Genomic DNA, 27,245 nt, shown 5'->3' on the forward strand with positions numbered 1-27,245 from the left:
CCCGCTCTGGCTGTGGTATCCGCCCTCCAGGGCTGGGCTCGCTTAGCCGTGGGCTTTCTGAGCAGGGATGACAAAGCTCCAGATAGGATTCCAGCCGGTGCCCCTCCCCTGCCCACCGGGCCCAGGCTTTAGGCCCAGGGAAGTGGGCGGGCTCTGTGCCCTGGGACCTGCACCCCTGTAGCACCCGATTCCTAAACCCTCAAGGGTGGGCCTCATGGAGTTTGGCTGCTTACCAGTGCTGCGTGTTCATAAGATTGTGAGCGGAAAAAAGGGCAGGCGTCCCCATGGTGGCGGAATCTGGTGCTGTGGAAGCGGAGGGATGGAGAAGTCAGGGGGAGCTCTTTCACAAGAAATCAACTTTCCTATCTTGGGATTTGGGGGAAGAGAGCAGGAGAGGGTTTTTTTTTCCTTCCCAGGCACTGCGTATTATTAAGACACTCTGTCTTATAAGGGATGTTGGATAATTAATCCTGTAGTGAGGCAATAGCAACAAGCCTTCGAATATATTTAAATAATGAGGAAGCGCTCTTACATGGACCCGGCAAACCATCGCGGCTGTGGTGTGGTGGAGGGAGCATCCAGATTTATTAAGATGGACTTTCCCCCCTCCGAGGATGGGCCCTTTGAGTGTGCCCCCCATACGTGTGTGTGCGCGCACACACACACACACACAGACGCACACACAGAGCATTTAGCCAGAATCCTGCTAGGTCTTTTCCCTTTTCAGTGGAAAAGAATCAATTATGCCTTGTGGTCGCTTTCCAAAAACCACTTTTGATGGTGTGATTTTGTTCCAGTCGAGAGTACTCCAGTCAGCCCCTCAGAAACAAGCCGGGGTGGGGGGGCAGCCCCTCTTACCAAATATCTGGGCGCCTCGCAGATTCTCGGCAATCGAGAATATTGATGGCAATCAGAGTTCCGCGGCTGTTGAAACTTCGCCTCTAATTGAACTGGGAAAGGTAAACCCAGATTCAGGGCTCTGCACGCTGTAATTGCAATAATTTAATTTAGCTATTTAACCTGTAATTCAGTGGTATTTATTAAGAAGCATGGGAGAAAATGAGGCCATTAGGAGCCAGAGATGAATACATTGAAGTGAAAATGAACACTTCTAACTGCCAGTTGACCTCTGGTTTGTAGCAGTTTTTATTAGGCTGGTCACGGTAATTACCGGGACGTGAATGAGGGAGGAAAGCGAATAATTCCGTAATGAACATTTTTATTCATTATCTCGCATTTTCAGGAAGCGGACAAGCATCGTGCAAAAGTATTAGCGACATGCTCGTTCTGTTTGTTTTTTTAAAAAATGATTGTTTGTGGACAATAGCCCCATGCAAAGCGTCGTGCCTTGGGGAAGGAGTTGGTGTCCAGGGAGAGAGAGAGGCCCAGGTGTGTGTCTTGGGTGCGGGGCGTGCTTCTGGGGTGCGCGGGATGGCCGGCTGTCCTGGATGCAGGCGGCGTGGTCACCTTGGTAGTGAGTGGCCAGGAGAGCCCCAGGCAGGCCGGCTCAGCGAGGGAGGTTTTCCCTAAATCGTCCATTAAATGGGAAGCTTTCTTGATGCTGTCTGAGAGCGGGGTGAACTGGCTAAGCTGGGGGCCGTGAGGTTGGGTCGTGAAGCGGGGCAGCATTGGAGGGTGGGGCCACCGCAGGGAACGTGCTGCCGGGTCCTTCCCACCCGCACCCCCGGGAATTCTGCCACTGTGGATAAGTGCAAGGACACCTGCGCAAGTGTGCCATGTCCTCGTGACAGCGGGAAGTTTGGGGGGGGGAGCAAGTGGATTCCAGCAGGAGGAGCGTGGCTCAGCGAACAGGGTCCTGGTGTAGGATGGAACGTCGCAGAGCGATTAACTGGAAGATTTCACGGCCTTCCTGGGGATGTGGGAGAATGCTCCCAGTCAGTACCCAGGGAGAAGAGCCAAACGAGGATTGTAGACAGTAGGCGCCCCATCCATTGGTAGGCGGGTGTGCGCTCACAGCAGGGGGCTGAAAGGAAGCACCCACATTCCAATGCAGGTGACATGAATGGTTTCTGTTTTCTTCGTATGCTGGTGTGTATCTGCAAAGTTTTCTGCAAGAAAAAAGTGTTCCTTTAAAAATCAGAAGCTGCAGTAATATTGATTTCAAAAGTTGTGACTTCTGATTGGACAGAGAAATTGCTAGTCCCGCCCCCTCCAGCGGGCCTGGCCAAGCCTGCGGTTTCCTAGGTCCCGCCTTCGCTTCCCAGAAAAGCCTTCAGCCCTAGGTGGGCCCGGGACCCGCACTGAAAACGCCCCTGCCAGCCCAGCTGTGTGAGGGCCTCCCCACGCGGAAGGCCGGCCTCGCCTGCGTTTGGAGGCATCTTCTTATGGGCTTTATTTCCATTCACTGCTTGTTGGTTCCAACTGGGAATCGGGGCCCACATGGGGGCCCTGATCCTCCTCCCCCCGGGCTGGGGGTACATGGTCCAGAAGGGTGGGCATTTGTTGAGTTGATGGCCCCAACTTCTGCATCTGCTCCACCCCATCTCTAGCTGTAGGAAGAACTTTCTATTCATGCAGCTAGAAAGAGTGAGTAGTGTGTGTGTGTGTGTGTGTGTGTTGGTATTAGATTCTGAGAAGATATCCCCTCCCCCACCTAGGGTCTTCCTCCCTGGGGTGCCCCTCCCTCACCCTCAGTGCCCACAGGAACATCCTGGAGGCTTGCCTCCTGGAGAAAAAAATTATTCTCTTTCCAGTTTTTAATTTTCCAACTTCACTCATTCTCTTTATTGAGTGCACCGTGGGTCTCAGAGAAAGGGGTGGCTCGGCAGCCTGGCCCTGAATTCAGAGCGACTGTACCCCGCTCTGCATACAGATGGTGGCAGGCCAGCAAGGGGGAGCCGGGGGTCCTGAGGCCCCAGGAGGGGCCTGGCATGCTCCGGGCCCTCCTCTCACTGTCTGTGTCTGACCCACGGCCACCAAGTGTAATCCCACACAGTGTCCTCAAACAAGATGGGGGCAAAGGCTCTGGTTGTTAGCCCGGGAAGGGTGCGGGCCAAGGGATCAGAGAGACGTCCCTGGACACCCGGGTCAGCACCTGGGGCCTAGGTGTGCATCTGGATGGGGGAGCGAAGTTCACGAGGTCATGTGTGGGAAACCTTTGGCTAAGTTCCTCGCCCGCAGTGGGTTCTTGGTCAAGGATGTATCTGCCGCTTCCAGCCCCGAGCCCTGAGCCCCAAGCCCCTCTCACAGCGTGGTGATCAGAACACCTGCCCAGCCCCTGCCACTCGGCCTGGTCTCGGATGTGAAAACGCCTGGCATGTGCCAAATGCCCCATGTGAGAGGCTTGCTTTCGAGGAGTCCGATGTGGCCTTGGAAGCATTTTGAGTTTTCAGCGTGGAACAGCATACATGCCTTTGGCAGACAAAGCTTCCATTTCCTTGAACCTGAGACCCTTTTCCTCTTCCCCTCCACCAGACCCAAGGCATTCTCTCGGCCCAGGCACGTTTCCCAAGAGGCAGCGGACCCTGCCGCACTCCTGAGACTTTGGTCCCCTGGCATCTTGGGAGCATTTGTCCAAATAGCTGCAGACGGCCAACGGCCGAGGGGGACGGGCCCTGCAGAGTGTAGGCCTTACTGGAAAGGCCGTGGTCTGGGGCCTTTGGCTGCCGACCTGCTGGTGCTGTGGTTGTGGACACTGAGCCCTGGCCCTGCCCTGCTGGCTGGCTGGTGTGGCCAGGGCAGAGAAGGGAGAACGCCACGACACTTACGTCTTCACAGCGGGCGAGCAGCTAGGGTACCCTACCCCCTGTTTTTCATGGTATGGAAGAGGGTGTCATGTTGCTGCCATTCAGTTGCCACCAGGAGTGGGACGCGGCCGCCCGTGTGAGCTCCTGTGCAGGAACTCTGGGACCTTCCCTCAGCCTGGTTGCCTGGTTACGAGATCATCTGTCATCAGCTCCCGAGAAGGGGGCTTGGCTGGGAGACGCGGGAGGGGACGATGGGAGATAGTGTCTGCTGTTGGGGACGCAGTGAGTACATTTGATCATATCTAATTCCCATTTATATTAAGCCGGACAGCCCCACTGCCCAGCTGCCCTCTTGAAGCCTCGGACCGCTGGGGTTTTTTTGATGCATGAATGAAGACTGGGAAGTGGGCCAGGACTTGGCTCATGGGCTTCTTCATCATTTATTAGCTTCTAGTTTTAATTGTTTCCCGACTTCTTTCCAGATATTTATCTAGGAAGAATTGTCAGTTCTTGCTGCGCCGTGCAGACGCGCAGGGCAAGTGCCTAATGCAGAATTTTAACGGCTCTTCTGGGTGGCCAGCAGGGGGGCGTTTCAGTTCAGTCCAGCGGGTGTTGGTAGAGCACCTACTATGTGTTGGGTGGTGCCGTGGGGCAAAGGGCTGTAGGGATGGATGGGACAAGGCTCCTGCTCTGGAGAGGCCTGTCACCCCAGGGGCGTGGGGCAGGGTGCTGTCACGCGGAAACTTATTTACATTTGTTCTGAGCCCAAACCCATCTGGGCTGCAGGCCTTGGATGGGTCCGAACTGGGTGGCCTCAGACAGGTTGCTTTACCTCTCTGAGCCCTGGATTGTCCCTCTGGAATCTGAGGTGAGGGTCCTAGTAGTGGTTAGCAAAGGCATGCTGAGACCGTCAGCAGGTTCCTGGCAAGGGCGGGCCCTTGTCCCTCGGGTGCTGTGTCCCAGGGAAGTGTCCTGGGTCTCAGGGTGAGGGGATTGTGAGGTGGAAACTGTAGGCTGTAGGCGTGTTTTTTTCCTTCTGTGTTCTGGTCTCATCAGGGACATGGGTGTACTGGGGGGAAATGCCAACGACACTCAGAGGATGTCTCTCCTCCTTTCCTTCTAGAAGGAGCACTGGGTCAGAGTGGGCCAGCTGCGTTGGCATCTGTGGTGTGTTTGGTGGCGGGTGGCGGGGTGGGAAGAGGTGGCTCAGAAGGCTGGCTCAGGAACCAGGGCTTGGCTTACTCAACAAGTGCGTGACCTTGGGAAGACCTTTCTTCCTGATGGCAGCCTCAGTTTCCCCATCTGGTTCTGTGGGAGAGCTGGCGACCTTGCCCATTGCCCGCCCTTTGTTTCATGGTTTGGGTGGCCCTAGGCAGAGGTGAAACCCCCAGCCGCAGGCTCGTCTCTGAACTGCGGGGACTGCCGGAGGGTGAGACTGGCTGCTGGGAGCCAGGCGCGGGCCTGTCGGCTTCCCCTGGGTGGTCACTGAGGGCGGTTGTCGTGGTTAAGATGTCAGGCTCCTGAGCAACCTCATCCAGGCCTGGGTCCCTGCTCCCTCACCTGACACGGACCCTTGGCCGGCCCCACAAACCCTTCCATGCTCACTCTTCTCCCTGAAAGGCTCGGAGATGTGAGCTTCCTGTTGGCATCTTTGTGCAGCCAAGGAACGTCACACTGAAGGACAGATTGGGAGAAGCCGAGCGCCTTGTCCCCAGGGCCCCGGCTGAGAAACACAAGTCAGTGCTCCCTGGGAGTGGACATCAGCATGTCGGTCCCTTAATCAGGGGCAGGGAGCTGCGCAGCATGGTGTCCTGGGTGGCCCAGAGGACAGAAGGCAGGAGTGTCGTCCCTGCTCCCTGGTCTTGGGCTGTCTCTACCGGGCACTGACTGCCAGAAGCCCAGCTCCTTGGCAGGCCCGTCCCACCAGATCTGGGCAGGTGTTCAGAACCTGTGCAGCTCTGTGAGGCTCGGCCATTCACTGTCACCTCTGCTGCTGGGGACAGCCCGAGGCTGGAGCATTTGCTTTGTGCTCAGGCCCGAAGGTCGGGGGGCAGGCGCGAAGTGTGGCCGCCCTGGCACTGGCCCTGCGCTGCCCTGATTGTGCTGCTTCTCCGTCCCCTTTGGGAGAATCGCGCTGAAGACCAGCGGCTTCGTGTAGGGGACATACACGTGTCACATAGATTTCCCCTTTTCTTGGGAACTTGTTGAATTTACAATTTGTGGGGACACGGGGACTGGCAGAAACCGTCAAAGACCACGGCGCCTCATTCCCGTTGATGGGCCCCGGGGCCCATAAAATGGCTGGGTCTGCCTGGCGTAGGGAAGAGGGAGTCAAAAAGTGCTTCGATTTGTCTGTGTGTTTCCGACCGTGAGATTAAAAAACCCATTTCAGATTTAGGGTTTTTAAAGACAGATAGATCCCTTCCGAAATTTGGCCAAAATGATTTCAAGCACCATAATCCCAGACTTGATTAAAAAGTGGTGATAATGGCTTCTCTTCCTGGTCCGCTCCGGAGCTTCTGTGAATGGTGGGGTTTGGGAATGTGTGTGTGTGACTATTGTTTCTTCACTCAGTTTACACTTATTATGTTAGGCTTGGGCTCCACCATTTATTTTGTTTTATTTTTTAAAAGGGAAACATTTTTATAGAAGAGAGTGGTAAGGAGATGGAGGGGAGGCAACCCCGCAGCCGCCGGAATCTGAGTTCCCCAGTGTGCTGTGCTGAGTTGATGGTTGTTATTCCCCCAGAAAATAATGTCCCATTCTTTTTTTTTTTTTGACTTGCTTTCACCATGCTGCCCTTGGCATCTGTGCAGGCATTGCGGACGAGCGCGGCCTGCGCTCTGACAGCGGGTTAGAGCGAGCACTTATTGAAAAGCATTCTCTACTTAATTACATTTCCTTCTTCTGGAAGCTATTTTAATTTTTTTTATAATCACATGTTAATTGTGTATTAGCGGGGCCTTTCTGATTAGTTGAAAACATAATGAAACCTTTGTAAACAACACAGAGAGAAAGAAAGAGGAATGTGTGAAGCAGAGACAGTGAGGGTGGACCGCTCTGTGAAGGCTGAAATAACTACGTCTCTTGATGCCAGGGAGGGGCGGAAATTGTACCTGGAAGTCCCTTTTTTTTGAGTGACAACTTCCCTGACGGGGAGAGTGGGGCCACAGCTAGTAATCAGTGAAGGAGAGAGGTGGGCTCCTGAGCAATCCCTCTCCTTCTGCCTCCTAGCTCCCCCCTGCTGCCATTCATTCACTCATTTACTTGTTCATTCAACACCCACTCACTCATTCACTCACTCATTCACTCATTCATTCATTCACTCACTCACTCACTCATCTACCTTCTGACCAATCAATGGCTTCTTTCACTGAGCCCTGCGGGAGGCAAGGTTCCTTACACACACTCCAGGCCTTCGGTAGAGGTGTTAACCCCGGTTCTCAGAGGAGTCGAGCTCTCTCTTCCATTCCTGTCCGGCCAAGGCTGGGAGCTGGAGGACCCAAGCTGTCAGCCCTGGGACCCAGCCCTAGTGTGGTTCTGAAGTCCCCCTGTCCTTTCCCCTCCAAACTTCAGCAGGTTCCGGCAGAAGGGGGGTGGGAGGGGCCATCGGGGCTGGGCCTGCGAGTGTGTTGAGGGTGGGGTGGGGGGGTAGTGGGGGGGAGTTGGCAGGCAGGCGAGGTGAAAGCCTGCTGCTCTCCCCGGGGGACATGCTAGCATTGTTTTATTTTCTGCCTTTTAAACAGCTTTACTGGAAGCAGCGTCTCCCCCCTCTTCCCCCCCCCCCCCCGTTTACGATCCCTGTTGAGGGGAGAGGGTCCCCCAAAGCCCTGCTCTGCTCCGTTCCCCATTTACAGGGCTGGCCTGACAAGGAAGGACTGGCGGTTTCCAGGATGTTAGTAGGGAAGCGTGGCCGGGCACTTAAAATGAAAGTGCTACCGTGTGCGGAGCGCCAGGTCCACTGCGCGCGCTCCAAGGGAACGCCGCCAAGCCAAACACACGCACCCGGCCGGTGGAGCCAGCTCTCTTCTGCAAACAGGGGAAAAACTGACTTTCTGGTTCGGAGTGCTTCTACAACTAAGAAGAATCACTCCAGCGATTGTTCTAAAAATATTCTGGAGAAGGCACGTTCTCCAGGGCCTTGGGATTCTGAGCGGTCCTTAATTGTACTTTTTATGTCATCTCCCCGGCCTGTGTTAAAAAAAAAAATGTTTCCTCAGGCTTGCGTGGTCATCCTCCCCGCCTCCCCCCACCTAAGTGTTGCAGCAGCATTCAGAGCGGCGTACACAGCAGAAATTGTATTTTTATCTCTTTGGCTTCAGGAAGTATATTTGGGTTTTCGTCTCCTGCAGCCGCTGTTGCAAGGCACACATATGAGCAGCCGAATGTAGGGCAGCCCCTGCCCTGCCTGCGTTGGTGGCCGAGCCCAGTGGAGGGAGAGAAGCATCCTTCAGGGACTTTTTTGGTGGGGTGGTGAGCCGGGTGAGGGGGCACGTCCCCGGAGAATGCTCTGCCTTGCTGCCTGCTCAGGCTGGCTGGCACCCCCTGCAGAAGGCACAGCTCCCTGGAGCCCCCATTCCACAGCTCCAGGCAACTCTGGAATGCAAAGGATTTCTATAAGGAAGAAACTGACTGGGATGCCACAATTCACTTATTGCCAAAAGCGGATGACGTCTGCCCCTCCTCCCCGTGTCCCAGTTCCTCTCCACCCCAGGTCTCCGTCTGCCTCCCCCCAGTCTCGCTCTCTCCCTGACCCCCAATTCCGAATTTCTCTCTCGCCGTCTGTCCCGCAGGTTCTAGCTGAAGTGCCCACCAGCAAACCCGGCCTGATGCAGCCCCAGTGCCTGGTGACATTGGGGCTGGGCTGTCCTTTGTTGTGTGCCAACAGTGTCCCTGCCTCTACCCACTAGATGCCAGCAGCAGCCCCTCCCCACTGTGGCAATCAGAGATGATTTAGGGCACAGCCCGAAGTCCCAGGAGGGGCAGAACAGCCCTTGGCTGAGAGCCACTGGTGTAGCCTGCCCCCCAAAAGAATGTGCCACCAGGAAAAGGCCTGGAGAATATTAACATTAGCCTCTATTTTTAGGTTGACGAATAACCAAAAAAAAAAAAAAAACAACCCCAAAATGAAACAAAAAACCAAACAACAACAGAGTGGAATCAAAGGCCTTGGAAATGGAGAATGAGTCTCCAGTGTTGAATTTTGCCCCCAAAGTATATTTAAGAAAAACGTCACAGGACCATCTGGGTTTGAGGGCTGACCAGGCGTGGCCAATGCAGTCCGTGACCTGTGTCTCACAGTCGTAACTGTGACAGAGTCCGGACGGTCCGTCGGGGCTGTGGCCAGAGCTACATCTTCCACTAATCAAGGACTTTTCTTGAAAACATGTCCTATGCTGAGCTTGCTTATAAGATAGATTTGCTAGAATGGGGTAGCTGATGTTTTTATTGATGAATGGACACTTTGGGGGAGTTTGCCAGTGTTTTTGGCTGTGTATGTCAGGGCTTTCTTGTTTTTTTTTGTCCGTCCTTTCATCTTTCTTTCCTTTCTTTTCCCCTTTTCTCCCTGTCTTCTGTTCCCTGGGAGATATTTTTTCTCCCTAGTCTGTCACCTGCAAGCACCTCACCTGGATGACATGTCCTGTGACCATGTACTAGGTTTATATTCTGTGGCTTTAAATGTTGCCTCATTATTGGGGCACCAGTAGGGTCAGGCGACAAACCCGTCTTCGAGAAATCTAGAGTTGGGTGGTCAGTGGGTTTGTGCTGGGCTTCCTGGGCACGTCGTGTGGCCAAGCACGCGTGCGGCAGCCTGAGAGTGATTTCCTGGCTTCTGCTGGCTCCTCCCCAGCAGCAGGCCCGCCGAGCCAGCCTGGAGGTGCTGTGGCCATTTGGAACTCACAGCATTCAGTCTCCCCTGGGGCCTGGGCTTTTCGGTGTCAGGTTCTCCAGCGCGAACCCAGCAGCACCATCCCGGGCGCCTCCCTGGTCCAGATCCTATGGTCCGTTTGGGCTGCAGTTCCCCAGCTTCCACTCCCCCTAGCGTTGTCCCCACCTCCTCCGTCACCTGCCTAGCCTCCTGCCTTTCAGAGTCACAGCCCTCTGATGCCCAGTGGGCAGTACCTTGAGACCCAGCTGGTGCAGTCTCTGTGGGCCATGGTCAGGAGCCACTGGGCCACCCAGCCACCACATTGGGCCTGCTGGTGTTTGGACAGGGGCCATGTCGGGAGCCTGGGTGTGATTCTCTCCCCACCACCTGGGTGTGTGTGTGCATGTGCCAGCACATGCATGTGCGCGTGCGCACACACACTCATACACCCTTGCATTTTCGTGTGAACCTGGGCGGGGGTGAGGGGTGCTAGGTTTCTGTTTCCTGTAAGCACCCGTGGCGGCTGATACATCTCCGAACGCTCTGATTTCCTAATCGCCGGGCAGCTTGGCCGGGCCTCGGGCCCGGAAGCTCGGAGACTGTAAGCCGCGCCTGGCGAGGATGACCATCTCCCGCTGCTGGCGGGCTGGAGGGAGCTGGCACCGCAGCGGAGGCTCAGCGCTGTGCCGCAGGTTTTTCATATGGAAATGTGAAATAATGGGGTGATTAAATAGAGCTGTATATTAAAGTACATCTGACATTAGAATTACCATAATGTGCTGTAGCCCTAGGCTGAGTACTTTATTTGCCATCTGCGTAGGCCCAAAATCCCCCGGGGAAGCGCTAAAATATTCTGAATAAACTCAGCTCGAGTTCTTATTGAGAGTAAAATACCATTTGTGGCACGTCGTATTGATTCGTCTTAATTGTGGTGCAGAAAAGAACATTCCCTCGCTGATGACTTTTGTGCTCGGTGACAAGCTGGCTGGAGTCACTCTAACACCGCAGTTGGTTAACCTGGGCGGGCTGGGCGGGCACCTCCGCTCAGGGCAGGAGCTGTGTGCGGCTACGGGCGGGCACAGCGGGGTCCTCCTGCCAGCCCCCTGCTCTCCTCCAGGGGGCGCCTTTGGGAGGACTGAGGAAATTGACTCTGTGCCCCCAAGCCCCTGCGAGCCTCCGGGCCTCCCTTACCGTCACCCCCCCCCCCCCCACGCCCCGCACTGACCTGCTGGGGTTGCCCTAGAGCGACGATGGCCTCTGTCTCAGCCCTTCTTGGAGAGGGTGCTATGGAATTTTAAGAAAACAAAACTGAAAAGGAAAAGGAAAAAATCCCACCCTCCCTGACAAACCCAAGCTTGGCTGGTTCCTTGTTATTGGCGGTGGGAGCTGGTAGCAGTCCCCACAGCCCTCGTGTGTGTATGTGTGTGTGTGTGTGTGTGTTGGGGGGGATGCTTGTGTGGTGCATTAAAGATAAATGAGTCATCGGTGGGAAAACACGCGGCGAACCAGACTGCACTCCCCCATTCGCGAGGTCCAGTTTTTACCCTGTAATTGCCTATCATTATACACAATTTAAATATTCAAACATTCTCTCCAAAGCTTGGGCTAGCATGTTTTTATTACAGATTCAGAACAAGGGAATAACCTTTAACTTCAGAGACAAATGAGACAAATTTACAAGTGCGTGTCTGCTGTTTTCTTGTGTTGTATCAATCCCCGCGGACCGGAACAAAAAATTTTGGCTGTAATGCCGCTCAGAACAATATACATATATTACTACTTGTTTGTGGTGCGTCGGTAACGAGGCCCCTTTGCATTAGCAAACCTATATCACTCGGGCGGAGGCTCTCCATAACGTCAATTATCTCCTCAGGGCTAAACGCACACTCCATTAAAACGAGATTTACTGCCCCTCCAGTGCTTCTTGGGGTGCAAGGTGGAGATTCGTGCGGCTTCCAGGAGAGGCAGGGGGAGGCCTGCTCGGGGGAAGGATGCAGACCGCCTGGGTCGGCGGGCGGCGCGGCCCGAGGCCCGGCGGAGGCGTGCATGCGCGTGCACATCCGCAGGCCTCTCCCGGCTCATCTTGCCTGTTCATTTCTTAATTCACTGTTTTCCCACGAAAGGGTAAGGGTGGTTTGCTCTGTGCTTCCCTTTCATGTTCTCTGCTAAATTCCTGTCCCCAGCACCCTAGAAGCCTTTCAGAAACCCCCCTCTGTGGGGGGTTGAGGCGAGGGGAACAAAACCTCCAAAACAGCTCCCCGGTTTGCCCCCTAAACCACCGCCCCCCCCCCCCCCGGAAAAGGTAGGCCCTTTTCAGGGAACGTCAACAGATAGCAGCTTCAAGGGACTCTGGCGGCGCATGTATCTATTTCTGGGAGGACGAATCATTTCCAGCAGACTGAGTGTCTTCTGCGAAGGAGAACTCTGTAAAGATGAGCTGGAGACACGGGCCTCTTTTTCCGAGAACGTTGCATGTGTGCCGCCACATTTAAAGCTACTCCGTGTGTCCTGCCCCTGGCTCCGGCACCTTAGTGGCAAACGCTGCCGTTCTCACCCTGCCCCCGAAGGCACTCCGCGGTCACCAACGTTGCTTTGTTTCAGGGCTGGGGGCCTGTTTCCTGAGCCTGAACTGCACACCTGGTCTGACCACAGACTTGAGCAGTTGACATTGAGACGGGGGAAATCTGGGGTGCATGGTGCCTGCAGCTGTAGTTCCGTTTTACTGTGTCCCAGCTTCTTCATTAAGAACCTGGACCGCCCCATTCCTGAAGGTGGCTTCGTAGGGGTTAGGATGAGTGACTGGATGGAAGTACTGCACTGCTGGTGTTTTAGAAGCCGCCCTGCAGGGCGGTGATCCTCTGGATGGGAATTTCAGTTCTCTCCATGTGTTTTCCAGCCTCTGGTTTCATTTCTTCAAACGTCATGGGTTTGAAACCCTCTCCAAGGGTTCAGCTACATCATCCTGTCGTACTGAGATTCTGTCTCACCGAACAGTGGATCGCTGAAGTGGTGTTGTGTGTGGGCTCGAAAATGTTCATTACAAAAGTCTTTCTCAGTGCTAGATCAGACAGCTGTGGAATTTGATCTGTACACAGCTGAGTCTCTGCACATTCCAGAGCCTCCTGGGAGGAGTCCCACACCCTCTTGTCAACTCCACCTCCGGTTCCCTGTCCCCTCCGTGGCTCCAGGACCCCACCTCCGTGCCTCGGTTGCTGCAGGTGCCTCTGCCAGGCATGGCCTTTCTCTGTGCCACAGACTCGTTCCTCCTGAACTCAGTTCCAGGGGCTCCTCCCTGGAGAAATCTTCCTGAGCCTCCTGGGCAGGTGGTCTCTCCTTCCTCTGGGTCCTAGACCACGCGGCACACCCTTTACTAGTGACCCAGTGGCCCGAGCCCTTACTTGACGTCTGTGGGTGGATTAGCCTCTTGCCCTAGACTGCAGGCTCTGCGAGGGCAGACACTTGTTGCTGTGTCCCTGTGGACACTTCATGCACCTGTGTGGTTGAGGACGGGAGGAAGGAGCAAGTGGGTAAGGGGGGGGGGTGTTGAGAAGGTCCTTTCACCTTTTGCAACAAGGGAGCTGGAGCTTCTGCCGTGCCAGTGTCGTGTGACCGTGGTTGCTACCCTGGTTCACTTCCTGGAGTTCTTAGGAGGAGCATAAGAGCCCCGAGAGTGGGATGGGCTCCTCCCAGGATCCTTTAGCCCTGGGTTTGGCTGTAAGTGTGGGGGAGCGTGGACAGCCCTGCGATGGGACCCCTGGGAACGGCCGGGGCTGCACCCCTCGTGGAAGTCTCGTAGGTGTGCACCTCTCTGCCGCGTCTCCTATCCCCTCACCGGCCATGACCGGCAGTGAACAGAACTTTCTCTTCTGTGCAGCTCAGATGTCCCGGCACCTCAGGCGGGGCGCCCCACCCTGCCTTTCCTCCTTGATCTGGGCTGGGGCCGTGTTCTCCCCATGTCCGACTTGAACTCACCTCCACGCAGAGTCTCCTGCCTGCCTCCTGCCTAGGGGCCCCGAAGTCACTCAGCAGGTTCTGCTCTGCCTTAGAATTCTTTGCTTCCACAGCTTAACGTGCCCCCTCCAGCTCCTGATCCCCCACCTGTGGCCTCCTGGGGAGAGGGGTCTGGCCCGTCCTCTGCCACAGCTCGCACCGACTGCGCGGTGACTGGATGGCTGTGTGAGTGAGTGGAAGGAGAAAGGCCTGTCCCTAGAGCATGAGGGACAAGATGAGCTCTGCTTGGGTTCACTCCCTTCCAGAAAAGCCTTTTTTGCTGGAAGCAGGATTCGTGGGTGTTCTAGGGCACACCTAGCGGTCTGGGGGGCATCAGGGCGCAAGGTTGGGGCTTCGATGAAGGCGAAGGGCCTCCCACCCCGAGGCGACTGAAGACACCCAAAGTGCCAATGAAGTCCACCAGTCATGCGGACTGGTGTAGATGGACTGGGGTAGGCAGACTGCCCACAAACACTTGGAGGCTAAGCGAGGTTCCTTTACTGTGTAAAGCCCCTTTATTCTCGGCCTGGGCACACAGGGCCAAGCCTGCAGCTGCCCTCACCGGCCAGCTCGCTGGCGGTCACAGTGCAGCTGGGATAATCTGCCGCAGCTGGTTCAGGTCCCTCCCCAGGGCCCTCGGGGGCAGCATTTGCGTCCCAGTGCAGGGGGTGGTCCGGTGTGTGTCTGGACTCAGCTGGGCCCTGGGCTCAGACCAGGCTGTGTGACCTTGGGTCCCTCACGCAACTGTGATGAGCCTTAGTTTCCTTTTTTTTTTAAAAAAAAAACAAAATCTGGATGAATCCCCGTTTCCCAAAGTTGCTGTGAGCGTCCACCTGAGATGCCAACACTGGCACATGCAAGTTGGACGTGTGTTGAACATACCAAAGTCAAGGGCTAAATAGCCGATCCCTACAACGATCAGTGTCCAGCAGCGTTCCCAGAATGCTATGGGAGGAGAGAGGGCTCATACCCGGTCTGGGTCTAAGGAGGTGTGTTGCAGGTGGAGAAGGCAAGGCAGGTGTACCAGGCTAGGCAGGTGACGGACGTGTGGAAGTGCCAGGGCTGAGGAGACGACCAGGGAGGGAGTGGCTGACCCAGAGGCGGGCTGGATCCTGCAGGCTGGGTGCTGGGGGCTTCCTCAGGGGTGGCAGCTGCCATCTGCTCTGTGATTCGGGAAGATTACTGGCCCGCTTGCCCCTCTCCCGAGGTGGCTTCAAGGTGGGCAGTGGCAGTGGCCAAGTGTCTTGGCCTGTCTGGAGTCACCTGGATCCTGACAGAGGCGGTTGGCCAGCTGCCATCTGAGGGCTTGGCGTGCCGGGTGGGGCCTATGCTGGGCACGCCTGAGAAGCGGGGCTGTTTGCTGAGAGTGCCAAGCTGGAGTGGGTGGCTCCGGAGCTGCGTGGGCTCACCCAGACCCAGGCAGATGTCCTTGTCCCGAGGGTGATGACTTCTGTGATGCAGGCCACGGGGAGCAGACAGAACACACCGTTGACACAGGCCACTGACCCTTCTGCAGGCAGTGTGCTGGTGGCCCGAGTCACCAGCCCAGTGGACGAGACTGGCTAGATCCCTGTCCTCCGGGAGCTTGGAATCCAGCCCAGACAATAAATTTTAACATAAATAACCCAAAGCCAATGATGTGGCCTTGAGCAACTCGCTTATGGTTTCTGAGCGTCCTTTATTGCTTCTGTAAATGGTTGCAGTGTGTGGAGTCATGGTGGAGGTTAGAGAGGGTAATGTAAGTGAGAGGCTGGCCTAAGGCGCGTCTAGACCCCCAAATCCTGCCAAACCCCTGTGTTCTTCCTCCCAGCACCTTGAACTTCTCGCTGGCGGCACTCCTGCTTTTCATTAGACAGTTGGGAGGGCTATTACCAGGTGTCCTGTGCTGGCTGCAGCGTGAGCTGCATCCCTGGCTGCCTAATAGGACCTGGTGGATCAAAGGTCCCTGGCGCCTCTGTGTTCCGAGAGTGGAGGAGAGGCAGGTGTGGTCCTGGCCCTCAGCAGGACACAGGCTGCCACCTGGTGTACTCAGCGCTGTCTGTCCTGGTCCCCCGTGTGCCCTGGGGTCCAGGGCTGGCAAGGAGGCAGAGGCCCACCCTCCGAGGCCATGGCTATATGGAGGCAGGGCTGAAGAGGATTCTGAGTCTGGAGGGAGTGTGCGGGGATGGATTGCTAATGTCTGCCGCCAGCACAGGTGGACGAGCGTGGGCCTTGCCAGTCAAGGCCGGCTCCGCACTCCATCACCTGGGGACCGTTATCAGTGGTGAGAGTGCTGCCCAGCACCACCACCAGCACCAGCACCCAGCAAAGGGCATCTGTTACTTGTCTGCAAGAAAGATGATCGGCCTGATTTCTCCGCGTCATTGCCATCCCAGCTGACAGCAGCACGTCTCCACAATTCGGGTAGCACGGGGGCCAGAAGCGAAGGTGAAACGCCAGGGTGCGCTCAGCTGCCCCACGCCCCACCCAGCTCTGTGGGCTGTTTTCCCTCCGGCAGGCTCTCACGAGTCCAGCGAAACATTCAGGAGCTGAGCAGGCCGTGCAGCCTCCGGGAAATTGTTGTCTTCTCCGCTCCTCGCTTTGCTCATCTGTGAAGTGGTGCTGACGACAGCTCTGACCCTAGGGGTTGTTGGGAGACTCCTGTGAGGTCAGGTGTGCTCAGCCGCGGGCTGGCTGGTGGGGGGGGATTTAACAATGGTTCCTCGTTCTGCTGCTGCTGGGATTCCCCAGCGCCGTCTGTCTCTGCAAGTCTGGGCTTTGATGGACTGCATTTCAGAACCAGCAGTGATGGTCAAAGACCTCCTGGATCTCTGTGTTCAAAAATAACACAGACACCAAACTTACAAAGGCCCCCCGGGTGGCCAGTTGACATTTTCTCTCTGGGATCCTGAAAGAGGAGACAGTTTCTTTAAACTTTCTAAGAAGGGGCCTAGACAACTACGGGATAATTGTGATAACAATTATTCTCTTTTTGGAAATGTGGAGACCAGCAATGTCAGCCGTCTTAGATTCTGAGGAAGGCTGAGTGGTGGGTCAGGGATCTTCTGCTCCTGATCTGGCTGCCTGGTGTCTCGTGGCCCCTCCACCAGGTGCTGAGTGGCCTGTTGCCACCTGCAGGATCGGTCTTTCTGTGAAAGGTCCCCCCTCCAGGAGCCAGGCCTGTGGGGGCCCTTCTGGGAGGGTACACAGAGGGTGGCAGGAAATCTCTCTCTCTCTCTCTCTCTCTCTCTCTCTCTCTCTCTCTCTATCTCTCTCGGCTGTTTTCATTGCTAAACAGGCCCGGACAAGCGTCAAGGGAGTGACCTGTCCTGGGTGGGGCTGTGTGCCGGTGGGTGGCTGATGGGGCCTGGGGTCCAGAGCCTGAGGAGGGGTGAGGCCCTACCCTTGCTGGCTGGGGGACTCTGAGCTTGGTCACCCGCCAGCGGGAATGTAGTCCTTGCCTGGCCTCCCCCACAGGCCTGGGGGCAGCTTGCAATGGCCAGTGCACGAGGCAGTGCCAAACCCACTGTGAAGCACCCTGCTAGGGCCAAGGCCCAGCCCCTTCGGCCCAGAGGCAGGATCCTCGCTTTCACCTTCGGTCTTTGGAGGACCGTGGCAGCCTACGCTCCCCCGCTCCCTGCCTGAGTTGGGAGGGAGGGGCTCCGTGCTCCCTTTTGAGCAGAGGGGAGCCGCTGTCCCCCACAGCAGGATGCCTGTCCACTGGTGTCCCTCGCCCTTAGGAGGAGACCCGTTAAACCGGTGCTGTCAGCGACAGCCTGGGGATGGAGTAATGATAACTCAATGAAGGCTGCNAAGCGTCAAGGGAGTGACCTGTCCTGGGTGGGGCTGTGTGCCGGTGGGTGGCCGATGGGGCCTGGGGTCTAGAGCCTGAGGAGGGGTGAGGCCCTACCCTTGCTGGCTGGGGGACTCTGAGCTTGGTCACCCGCCAGCGGGAATGTAGTCCTTGCCTGGCCTCCCCCACAGGCCTGGGGGCAGCTTGCAATGGCCAGTGCACGAGGCAGTGCCAAACCCACTGTGAAGCACCCTGCTAGGGCCAAGGCCCAGCCCCTTCGGCCCAGAGGCAGGATCCTCGCTTTCACCTTCGGTCTTTGGAGGACCGTGGCAGCCTACGCTCCCCCGCTCCCTGCCTGAGTTGGGAGGGAGGGGCTCCGTGCTCCCTTTTGAGCAGAGGGGAGCCGCTGTCCCCCACAGCAGGATGCCTGTCCACTGGTGTCCCTCGCCCTTAGGAGGAGACCCGTTAAACCGGTGCTGTCAGCGACAGCCTGGGGATGGAGTAATGATAACTCAATGAAGGCTGCGCTTTTTATCGGACATCCCTGGCACCTTCACTGGTATTATTGAATTACAGGCATAATGAGGAGGGGGTTACATAAATGCTCATTAAAAAAAACCAGCCAGTGTCACAGCAGAAGCAGGGCAGCATCTCAGTGTAGGGCTCCAGTTGTGCGTCTGCTCCCAGGCGGCACAGTAAAAAGTGATGTTTCTGTGACGTGTGCCAGTGTCGGCTTCCCCGGAGCTTCCCACACGTTAGGTGGGCTGCATTGGAGCCCCTCCGGGGTTTTCTTACTGCCAGAGCTGCACAGAAAGACACCCCGGGAGCAGTGCTCGGTGTGAGCTGCGTCTTGAAAAACAGACCAGGCAGAGCCCAAACTGTAACGTCTGCGTAGCGACGTGCCCGTTTATCTGGGGCATCCACACCCAGGGTCGCACCTCGTCCCTCAGGTCTGTTGTTCCCGATCTACTGATGAGGAAATCTGGGCTCAGAGAGCGTAAGGGCTTGGTGGACGTCACTCTGCTGGGCATGGAGAGGTGTGAACCCACACTGCCATCTCACCCCCGGGAGACTGCAGAGGGGGTTTTGAACTTGACGGAAACACAAGGGGCCCCCTTCAGAGCCCGGAGGGCAGGGGAGTCCAACGTGTGGCCTGAGGGCTGCATGCAGCCCAGGGTGGCTGTGCGTGAGGTCCAACACAAACTCATAAGTTTACTTAAAAGACGATGAGATGTTTTTGTGATGACGTGTTGCAATGTATTTAACGTGTGGCCCGAGACAACTCTTCCTCTCCTGCTGTGGCCCAGAGGCGCCAAAAGGTCGGATGCCCCTGCAGCTGAGAAGACCTATCACGGTTTCTGCCAACTGCCATTAACAATGTCCGAGGAAGGAAGGAAGGAAGGAAGGGAGGGAGGGAGGAAGGAAGGAAGGAGAGAGGCGGGCCCTGGCTCCGAGCCACTCCATCTGAGCCCGATCCAGCGCTTCCACTGCAGTTGACATTTTTAGGTCTGTTGGCCGAGTTTCACATCGATAGGAAAGTTGCTTCATAACAATTGACCCATCAGGTTGCAACTTTAGCATCCTGTCTGGGGCCACCAGTGATGTCCTCACCTCATGGAGACCCCAATTCACCTGGGCGGGTGGACCTGGGTTGTATGTAGCACAGGGTGGCAGTGAGGAGACCTCTGGTCCTGGGAATGGCTGGGGTTGGGGCGGGGCAGCCCTGGGACCCAGGGTTTTCAGCTGCATGTACAAGTGGGCCGTCTGTGACGGTGTGTGCCATGAGTCTGAAATAGTGAGCGAGTGTCCAGATGGAAATATGTTTCCAGGGGCTCTCAGAGACTTTCTGACGTTGCTCGATTCTTAAAAGGGTGCTCAGGGCCACTTCTAGGCAGCAGAGAACCGTGACGTGGTGATGTGGGAATGAGCCTTGCGTTTAAAAAAAAAAGGGAGGTGGAGTGCAAAGGGAGTTGCCTGGAGAAGGCCTTTGAGGGCTGGGAGGGATTTTAAAAATCAGAAGCTGTCAGACCCTGGGATGGCCGGCACCGGCAGAGATTGTTGCCATTGCAAGGAGGGGAGCCCGGGAACCTGGGCAGTTTTGGGGTGCAGGAAAAGAAAGAACTCCCCTGGCATGGCACATGGCCCTGAAATCCGCGATTTGATGGAGACACCTGATGGTGAATTACAGGCAGGTAACTTCCTCCCCAGGCTGCTCCCTGTTGGAGAGTTCCAAGTGTCTTCCCTCTTTTTTTAAAACAAGAAGTGTGCACACCTGAACAGTTTGGAGCGTGTAGCTACACGTTTCCCAGCAGCTGCCATTTTGAGTTTATTTTTTAAAAATGTTTTCATCGGCCATTTCGGCGGGAGTGCAGCCTTCATTCCTGACCTGCCTGGGAGTTCTGAATTTTCTTTTGCTAGCCACATTTCTCACCAGCAGTAGAACTTTATAGAAAATGTGTGACCAGCAGAACAAGAAACAGGAAGTGCTCTGCGGATACCCAAGGAAATGGAGACGGTGAAAAAGAGAGACTGGGGTTGGGGGAGCGTGGGGGTCCTCCATGCTCTTGCACTTGGAAGCCCCAGAGTGGCTGCGTGCCGTAACTCGCCGCGTGAGGCCAAGGTGAAGGGCAGAGAAGCATTCTTCAGCTTGAAGATCCGTGACCTTGTGGGTGGCACTTCATTTGCGTTATTGGCTTCTGTGTCAGAAAGGGACTTTTATTTACCTGCTTCTTATTTATTACTTATTTTTCCCGCCTCACTGGGGAAGCGGGTTTGGGGGTGACTCAAACTGTGGCTTCTGTCCAGCTGTCCTGTGAGACTGTGGGAGATGCAGGGCTCTGGTCCCCATGCACAGCTGCTGACAGGCTGAGGCCGGGAGGTGGTGCGGCACTTTCTCTGCTGGCTGAGTGGTGTGCAGAGAGGGCTGCCGGCCAGCGGTCTGCTGGTGAAACTCAGGCTGCCCAGAGACTTGGGAACACCGCCCCCTGCCCTCTGGCCCCGCCCCAATGCTTTCTAGGTGGGGCAAATTCTCCTTGGGCCCCAGGGTGAGGAACTGAACTACCAGGCGTCCTGGAGAAAAAAAATGGTGTCACTCAGGAGTTCTCCTTGAGTTGTTTTTAAAAGTGGGGCCAGGCTGAACCTCAGAGTTCTTTTTCCCTGTCTGTCCTCCCTGCCCAGTGGTCTCTTCACCAGCACACACACAGACACAACAGGGGAGATGGTGGTGAAATGGTCCCGTAGGGCAGCAAACCTGTAATGCCTGCCCTTGGTGTCCGGACGGGGTGTGCTGGCCCCGGAGGTTCTTGGTCTGGGAGAATGGACACCCTGCCGCCTGGACACATGGCACTTCCCTGGACATTGCTCTCATCACATGGCGGGAGAGGCCTGGCCCCTCGGGAGTCGTCAGGCCTAACTGACCAGTATGGAATTCACGGCACGTGGTCCCCGAGTCACTTGGTTTTCATTGCTAAGGGCGCAGTCCCCCAGAAATACAATTCATGGGTGGAAAACAAAAAATAAACCTCTGCACGGCATTTCACGAGTCCTTAAATGCATGGGGAGAGGTGAGACGAGGAGTGTCCTCTGGGCTCGGCCCCCGCACCCAGGAACTAGCATTGGTCCCGGTCACCAGGGAGTCTGTGGCTACTGCATGCCGTCCGTGTTGAAATCTCCCCAGTGCAGGGGGTGCTGGGTGAAACCGGAGGGGTTCTTCAAGACTGGGACTGTGGTGTCTTGTTCCCTTTCCCTTCCTGGCCCGAGAGCACATCTGAAGGCAGTGAGCAGGGTCCCCCCGTGCCCGTCCCGTGTAGGTGAAGCATCAGGAGAGATTCAGACGGGAGGAGGGCAGCCTCGAGATGGATTCTGGAGGACACGTTTGGCCTCTGTCTTATCATGGCTCCAGCGATGGGCCAGACCTTGGCGTTTGGCTCTGGGCCCCCTGTGTCCGTGGTGGCTGGCTCCCAATGTCACCAGAGCCAGTATGTAACAAATCCACGCTCACCGCATTCATCCCGACTGCCCCGTCAGACTGGACCTTCTTTCATTCCGTTAACATTCTGGCGAAGGACTTCATGTAGGTCGGAGGCCCCCACTCGTCCACCCCCCCGGGGGGTCTGAGGAGGCTGGATCCCCGCAGTGGTTAGGGTGCGCGTGTGAGGCCGTGGCAGGGTAGGCAGCTGTCCACAGCGGCCATCTTCATAACACGCCCGCCTCCTCCTGTCCCCGCACATCCATGTTTAACTTGGACAGTGCTTTCTGCACCGATGCTCGTGCTCGAACCTCGAGAACTTCCTGGAGCTAAAATCCCAAACGGTGCAGGAGTATCAGTCATTTCTCTTGAAAGTGTTTGCAAGGTGGGGTTCAGTTTGACCTGCGTTTTTAGAACTTCCTGGGATCGAATATTACCTTATCACTGGTGGTGCACAAACTCGGGGGTGGGGTGGGTACTGGGATTGCCTCCCAGGGGACATTTGGTAACGCCTGGAGAGATCTGATCATACTGACTGGGGGTGGGGGGTGCTACTGGCTTCCAGTGGGCAGAGGCCAGGGATGCTGTGGAACATCCTAGCATGCACAGAGCAGCTCCATGACAATTCCTGGGGTCTAAATGTCAGTCATGCTTGGTTGACACCACGGCCCGGTGTTGCTGGGTGTGGCCTGGACTCTCCCTTACATAGTCCAAGCTTGACATCACTCCTGTTACTGGAACCAGGCGTTCTCACAAACACATGTCATCTGGCTTTGGGGGGAGACAAACCAAGGTCTGCAGCATTAAAGGGCCCAGCTGAGGTCCTGTGGCGGGTCTGGGCTTTGCCAGGCAGGGCCTCCTCTCCACATAGCCCAGGGAAGCCCGCAGGCAGCTGGAGCATGCACAGCGTGGCTGGAGGGTCTGCCACTCAGCACACAGACCTGGGCCTTGCAGATGCGTTTTCGGGTCAGTGGTCCTGCAGTACACACACCCCAGGCAGCTTCTCATGCTCTCTTCTCTGCCTTTCTGTCTGTGTGTCTCCCCAGGTAAAGATGAGCCTTCCAGCTACATTTGCACAACATGCAAGCAGCCCTTCAACAGCGCGTGGTTCCTGCTGCAGCACGCGCAGAACACGCACGGCTTCCGTATCTACCTGGAGCCTGGGCCGGCCAGCAGCTCCCTCACGCCGCGGCTCACCATCCCGCCGCCGCTGGGTCCGGAGGCCGTGGCCCAGTCCCCACTCATGAATTTCCTGGGCGACAGCAACCCTTTCAACCTGCTGCGCATGACGGGCCCCATCCTTCGGGACCACCCGGGCTTCGGGGAGGGCCGCCTGCCCGGCACGCCGCCCCTCTTCAGCCCGCCGCCGCGCCACCACCTGGACCCGCACCGCCTCAGTGCCGAGGAGATGGGGCTCGTTGCCCAGCACCCCAGTGCCTTTGACCGAGTCATGCGCCTGAACCCCATGGCCATCGACTCGCCCGCCATGGACTTCTCAAGGCGGCTCCGCGAGCTGGCGGGCAACAGCTCCACACCGCCACCCGTGTCGCCAGGCCGCAGTAACCCTATGCACCGGCTCCTAAACCCCTTCCAGCCCAGCCCTAAGTCCCCTTTCTTGAGCACGCCGCCACTGCCACCCATGCCCCCGGGCAGCACGCCGCCACCCCAGCCTCCAGCCAAAAGCAAGTCGTGCGAGTTCTGCGGCAAGACCTTCAAGTTCCAGAGCAATCTCATCGTGCACCGGCGCAGCCACACGGGCGAGAAGCCCTACAAGTGCCAGCTGTGCGACCACGCGTGCTCGCAGGCGAGCAAGCTCAAGCGCCACATGAAGACGCACATGCACAAGGCCGGCTCGCTGACCGGCCGCTCCGACGATGGCCTCTCGGCCGCCAGCTCCCCGGAGCCCGGCACCAGCGAGCTGGCCGGCGAGGGGCTCAAGGCGGGCGGCGACTTCCGCCACCATGAGAGCGACCCGTCGCTGGGCCACGAGCCTGAGGAGGAGGACGAGGAGGAGGAGGAAGAAGAGGAGGAGCTGCTGCTGGAGAACGAGAGCCGGCCGGAGTCCAGCTTCAGCATGGACTCGGAGCTGAGCCGCAACCGGGAGAACGGCGGCGCTGGGGTGGCTGGGGTTCCAGGCGCGGCTGGAGTGGGCGGCGCGGCCAAGGCTCTGGCCGACGAGAAGGCACTGGTGCTGGGTAAGGTCATGGAGAATGTGGGCCTGGGCGCGTTGCCGCAGTACAGCGACCTGCTGGCCGACAAGCAGAAGCGCGGCGCCTTCCTGAAGCGTGCAGCAGGCGACACGGGTGACGACGACGACGCGGGAGGCTGTGGTGACGCGGGCCCGGGCGGCGCGGTCAACGGGCGCGGTGGGGGCTTCGCGCCAGGCGCCGAGCCCTTCCCGGGCCTCTTCCCGCGCAAGCCGGCGCCGCTGCCCAGCCCCGGGCTCAACAGCGCGGCCAAGCGCATCAAAGTGGAGAAGGACTTGGAGCTGCCTCCCGCCGCGCTCATCCCGTCGGAGAACGTGTACTCGCAGTGGCTGGTGGGCTACGCGGCGTCGCGGCACTTCATGAAGGACCCATTCCTGGGCTTCACGGATGCGCGCCAGTCGCCCTTCGCCACGTCGTCCGAGCACTCGTCCGAGAACGGCAGCCTGCGCTTCTCCACGCCGCCCGGGGACCTGCTGGACGGCGGCCTCTCGGGCCGCAGCGGTACGGCCAGCGGCGGCAGCACGCCGCACCTGGGCGGCCCGGGCCCCGGGCGGCCGAGCTCCAAGGAGGGCCGCCGCAGCGACACGTGCGAGTACTGCGGCAAGGTGTTCAAGAACTGCAGCAATCTGACGGTGCACCGGCGGAGCCACACCGGCGAGCGGCCTTACAAGTGCGAGCTGTGCAACTACGCGTGCGCGCAGAGCAGCAAGCTCACGCGCCACATGAAGACGCACGGGCAGATCGGCAAGGAGGTGTACCGCTGCGACATCTGCCAGATGCCCTTCAGCGTCTACAGCACCCTGGAGAAACACATGAAAAAGTGGCACGGCGAGCACTTGCTGACTAACGACGTCAAAATCGAGCAGGCCGAAAGGAGCTAAGCGCGCGCGGGTGGGCGCCCCGCACCTGTACAGTGGAACCGTTGCCAAGCGACAGAATGCTGACCTGACACTTGCCTCCGTGTCACCGCCACTGAGCACCCTGCGTGTCCCCGGGGCTCAGGGGGAGGCGGCCCTCCAACCTAACCTGTGTCTGCGAAGTCCTATGGAACCCGAGGGTTGTTACGGCAGTCAGAATGGTGGAGCCTTTTAACTGTGCAATAATTTCTGTATTTATTGGGTTTTGTATTTTTTTTGGCATGTGCAGGTACTTTTTATTATTCTTCTTTCTGTTTAAATTCCTTTAAAAGATTCTGTTGGGTATCCACCCCTTCTTCATTTTTTTTAACCCTGTAGTAGCCTGAGTAATGACTCGCAAGCAATGTAGAGGGGAAGCATATCTTTTAAATTATAATTTTGGGGGAGGGCGCTGCTTTTTTGAAATTTAAGCTAAGCATGTGTAATTTCTTGTGAAGAAGCCAACACTTAAATGACTTATAAAGTTGTTTACCTTTTTATTCCTTTTTTTGGTCCTGAAATAAAAAGTGGCATGCGTTTTTTTTTGGGGGGGGGGCGATGTACAGCGGATAACAATCTTTAAAGTTGTAGCACTTTGTTTCGGAACCGGAGTGGGGATGTAGCACTGACGATGTCCTGAGTGACAGAGGCCTTCCTTCTCTGTGTTGACTTCAGCCTTTCCATGAATGGCAGGAGGGGAACTCAGAGTGGTGGGGGAGGGGCCCGGAAACTCCGCACTGCCAGAAAAATAAGAGTTTTTGAGGGCTCCTCGTGGAAATGGCCCAGAGGATTCTAAGATTGTGCATTACCAGCCCACACTCTCCCCTTCGTGAAATGCGGGTGTGCCCCGGGATGCCGCTTTGGCTACTTTGCTGTGGAACAGACTAAATAAAATGGGCCGAGGGTACCTTTTGCGGGGTAGATGGTGGTGGCCTGCAGTGACACAGAAGGGGTGTTCTTTCGGCTTCTTCTGGCTTGACAGCTTCTCTCTCTCTCTCTCTCCCCCTCTCCCCTCTACCTCTCCCCCAGCACGAAAACCCCACGACTTATGTTGCTACATGTGATAATTGGTTGATCATTTCTCGAGCAGACAAGTGCCCTGATGGTGAACTGAGGGAAGGGAGTGCTCTCATCTCAATGCACACTGATGACACGGTGCAGGGACGGGGAAGGCTTTCCAATTTCTGCTCCCTTTTACTGGAAGAGTAGGGAAAAGTCCATCCGAAGGTACCAGAGCTACTTTCCGATTTTTTTTCTTCTATCCCATTAGGTTGGAAGGTACTAAACATCGGACTGTTGAGATTAGACATTTGAATTCTGTTGACCCGCACTTTAAAGCTTTTGTTTGCATTTAAATTAAATGGCTTCTAAACAAGAAATTGCAACATATTCTTCTCTTTGGCCCAGAGGTGGGTTAAACTGTAAGGGACGGCTGAGATTGAGTGTCAGTGTTGCTAAGCTCGGCATTCACAATGCTGGCACTATAAAGAACAAGATAAAGTAGTCACTTATTGGACAGTTTTCTCCTGCCAATCGATCTGATGTGAGTGCCTTGAAAACTGATCTTCCTATTTCAGTCTCTTGAGACAAATGCAAAACTTTTTTTTTGAAATGAAAAGACTTTTTTAAAAAGTAAAACAAGAAAAGTACATTCTTTAGACACAAACAAAGCCACATTTACTCTAAGTAAATTCTAAAATTCCTGGTTGAAGATAGAGGACGTGAAAATGCCATAAGACCCAATCAGACGGAGGAACAAACCCAGCACAACCTTGGACACCCAGTACTAGCTGCACCACCCTCAGCCCGTTTCTGTTTGTGGGACTGCGCTGCTTAGAGGTGGAGTGGAGGCGACTTACTGCTGAATTAAAGCTCAGTGACACGAGTTACAAGTTGATGTCGTTGAATGAAAGACAAAACAAAAATTCAGGAACAATGGCTCATTTTTTTTTCCTAAAGTTAAATTTAGTGCACTCTGTCTTAAAAATACGTTTACAGTATTGGATACATACAAGGGTAAAAAAATTGTGTGTATGTGTGTTGGAGAGATCTTTTTTTTTTCAAAGTTTGCTTAATAGGTTATTAAAAAACGCCACAGTGGCTGCGTGTATATTGTTTTCTTTTGGTGACGGGGCTTTAGTATATATTATATATATTAAAATTTCTTGATTACTGTAAAAGTGGACCAGTATTTGTAATAATTGAGAATGCCTGGGCATTTTACAAAACAAGAAAAAAAAACCCCCTTCTTCCTTCTCCTTGAAAATGTTGCAGTAAGATTTAAATGGTGGGTCTATAAATTTGTTCTTGTCGCAGTAACTGTAAAGTCGGAGTTTTAGGAAATTTTTTTCTGCCTTGGGTGTTGAATTTTTATTTCAAAAAAATGTATAGAAACTTGTATTTGGGGATTAAAAGGGGATTGCTACACCATGTAGAAAAAGTATGTAGAAAAAAGTGCTTAATATTGTTATTGCTTTGCAGAAAAAAAATCACATTTCTGACCTGTACTTATTTTTCTCGCCCCACCGCCCTCTGGAATGGATATATTGGTTGGTTCATATGATGTAGGCACTTGCTGTATTTTTACTGGAGCTTGTAATTTTTTAACTGTAAGCTTGTCCTTTTAAAGGGATTTAATGTACCTTTTTGTTAGTGAATTTGGAAATAAAAAGAAAAAAAACAAAAACAAACAGGCTGCCATAATATATTTTTTTAATTTGGCAGGATAAAATATTGCAAAAAAATGTGTATGTTAAGTACTGTTGTAGAGGAGGAAAAGAAACAGAAGGAAGCAGTGAAATGCTTGGGTTCACAAGTCATTTTAGTTGTACACATTT

General features: G+C 55.5%; 1 protein-coding gene across 5 annotated transcripts in view; it reads left to right on the top strand.

Moving 5' to 3' along the window:
• The window catches only part of BCL11B (BCL11 transcription factor B), a 91,136-nt gene extending 64,239 nt beyond the window's left edge, over window positions 1–26,897 (top strand). For all 5 annotated transcript variants that reach the window (XM_037031224.1, XM_037031226.1, XM_037031225.1 and 2 more), the window contains one exon: window positions 22,352–26,897. In XM_037031224.1, coding sequence (XP_036887119.1) covers window positions 22,352–24,393 — 2,042 coding nt within the window. In that variant the 3' untranslated portion in view covers window positions 24,394–26,897. The remainder of the gene's footprint in view (window positions 1–22,351) is intronic.
• The last annotated feature ends 348 nt before the right edge of the window (window positions 26,898–27,245 follow it).

This window comes from Sturnira hondurensis, unplaced genomic scaffold (assembly GCF_014824575.4).
Source record: "Sturnira hondurensis isolate 20B ecotype Veracruz unplaced genomic scaffold, ASM1482457v3 Scaffold0021143, whole genome shotgun sequence".
NCBI lineage: Eukaryota > Metazoa > Chordata > Mammalia > Chiroptera > Phyllostomidae > Sturnira > Sturnira hondurensis.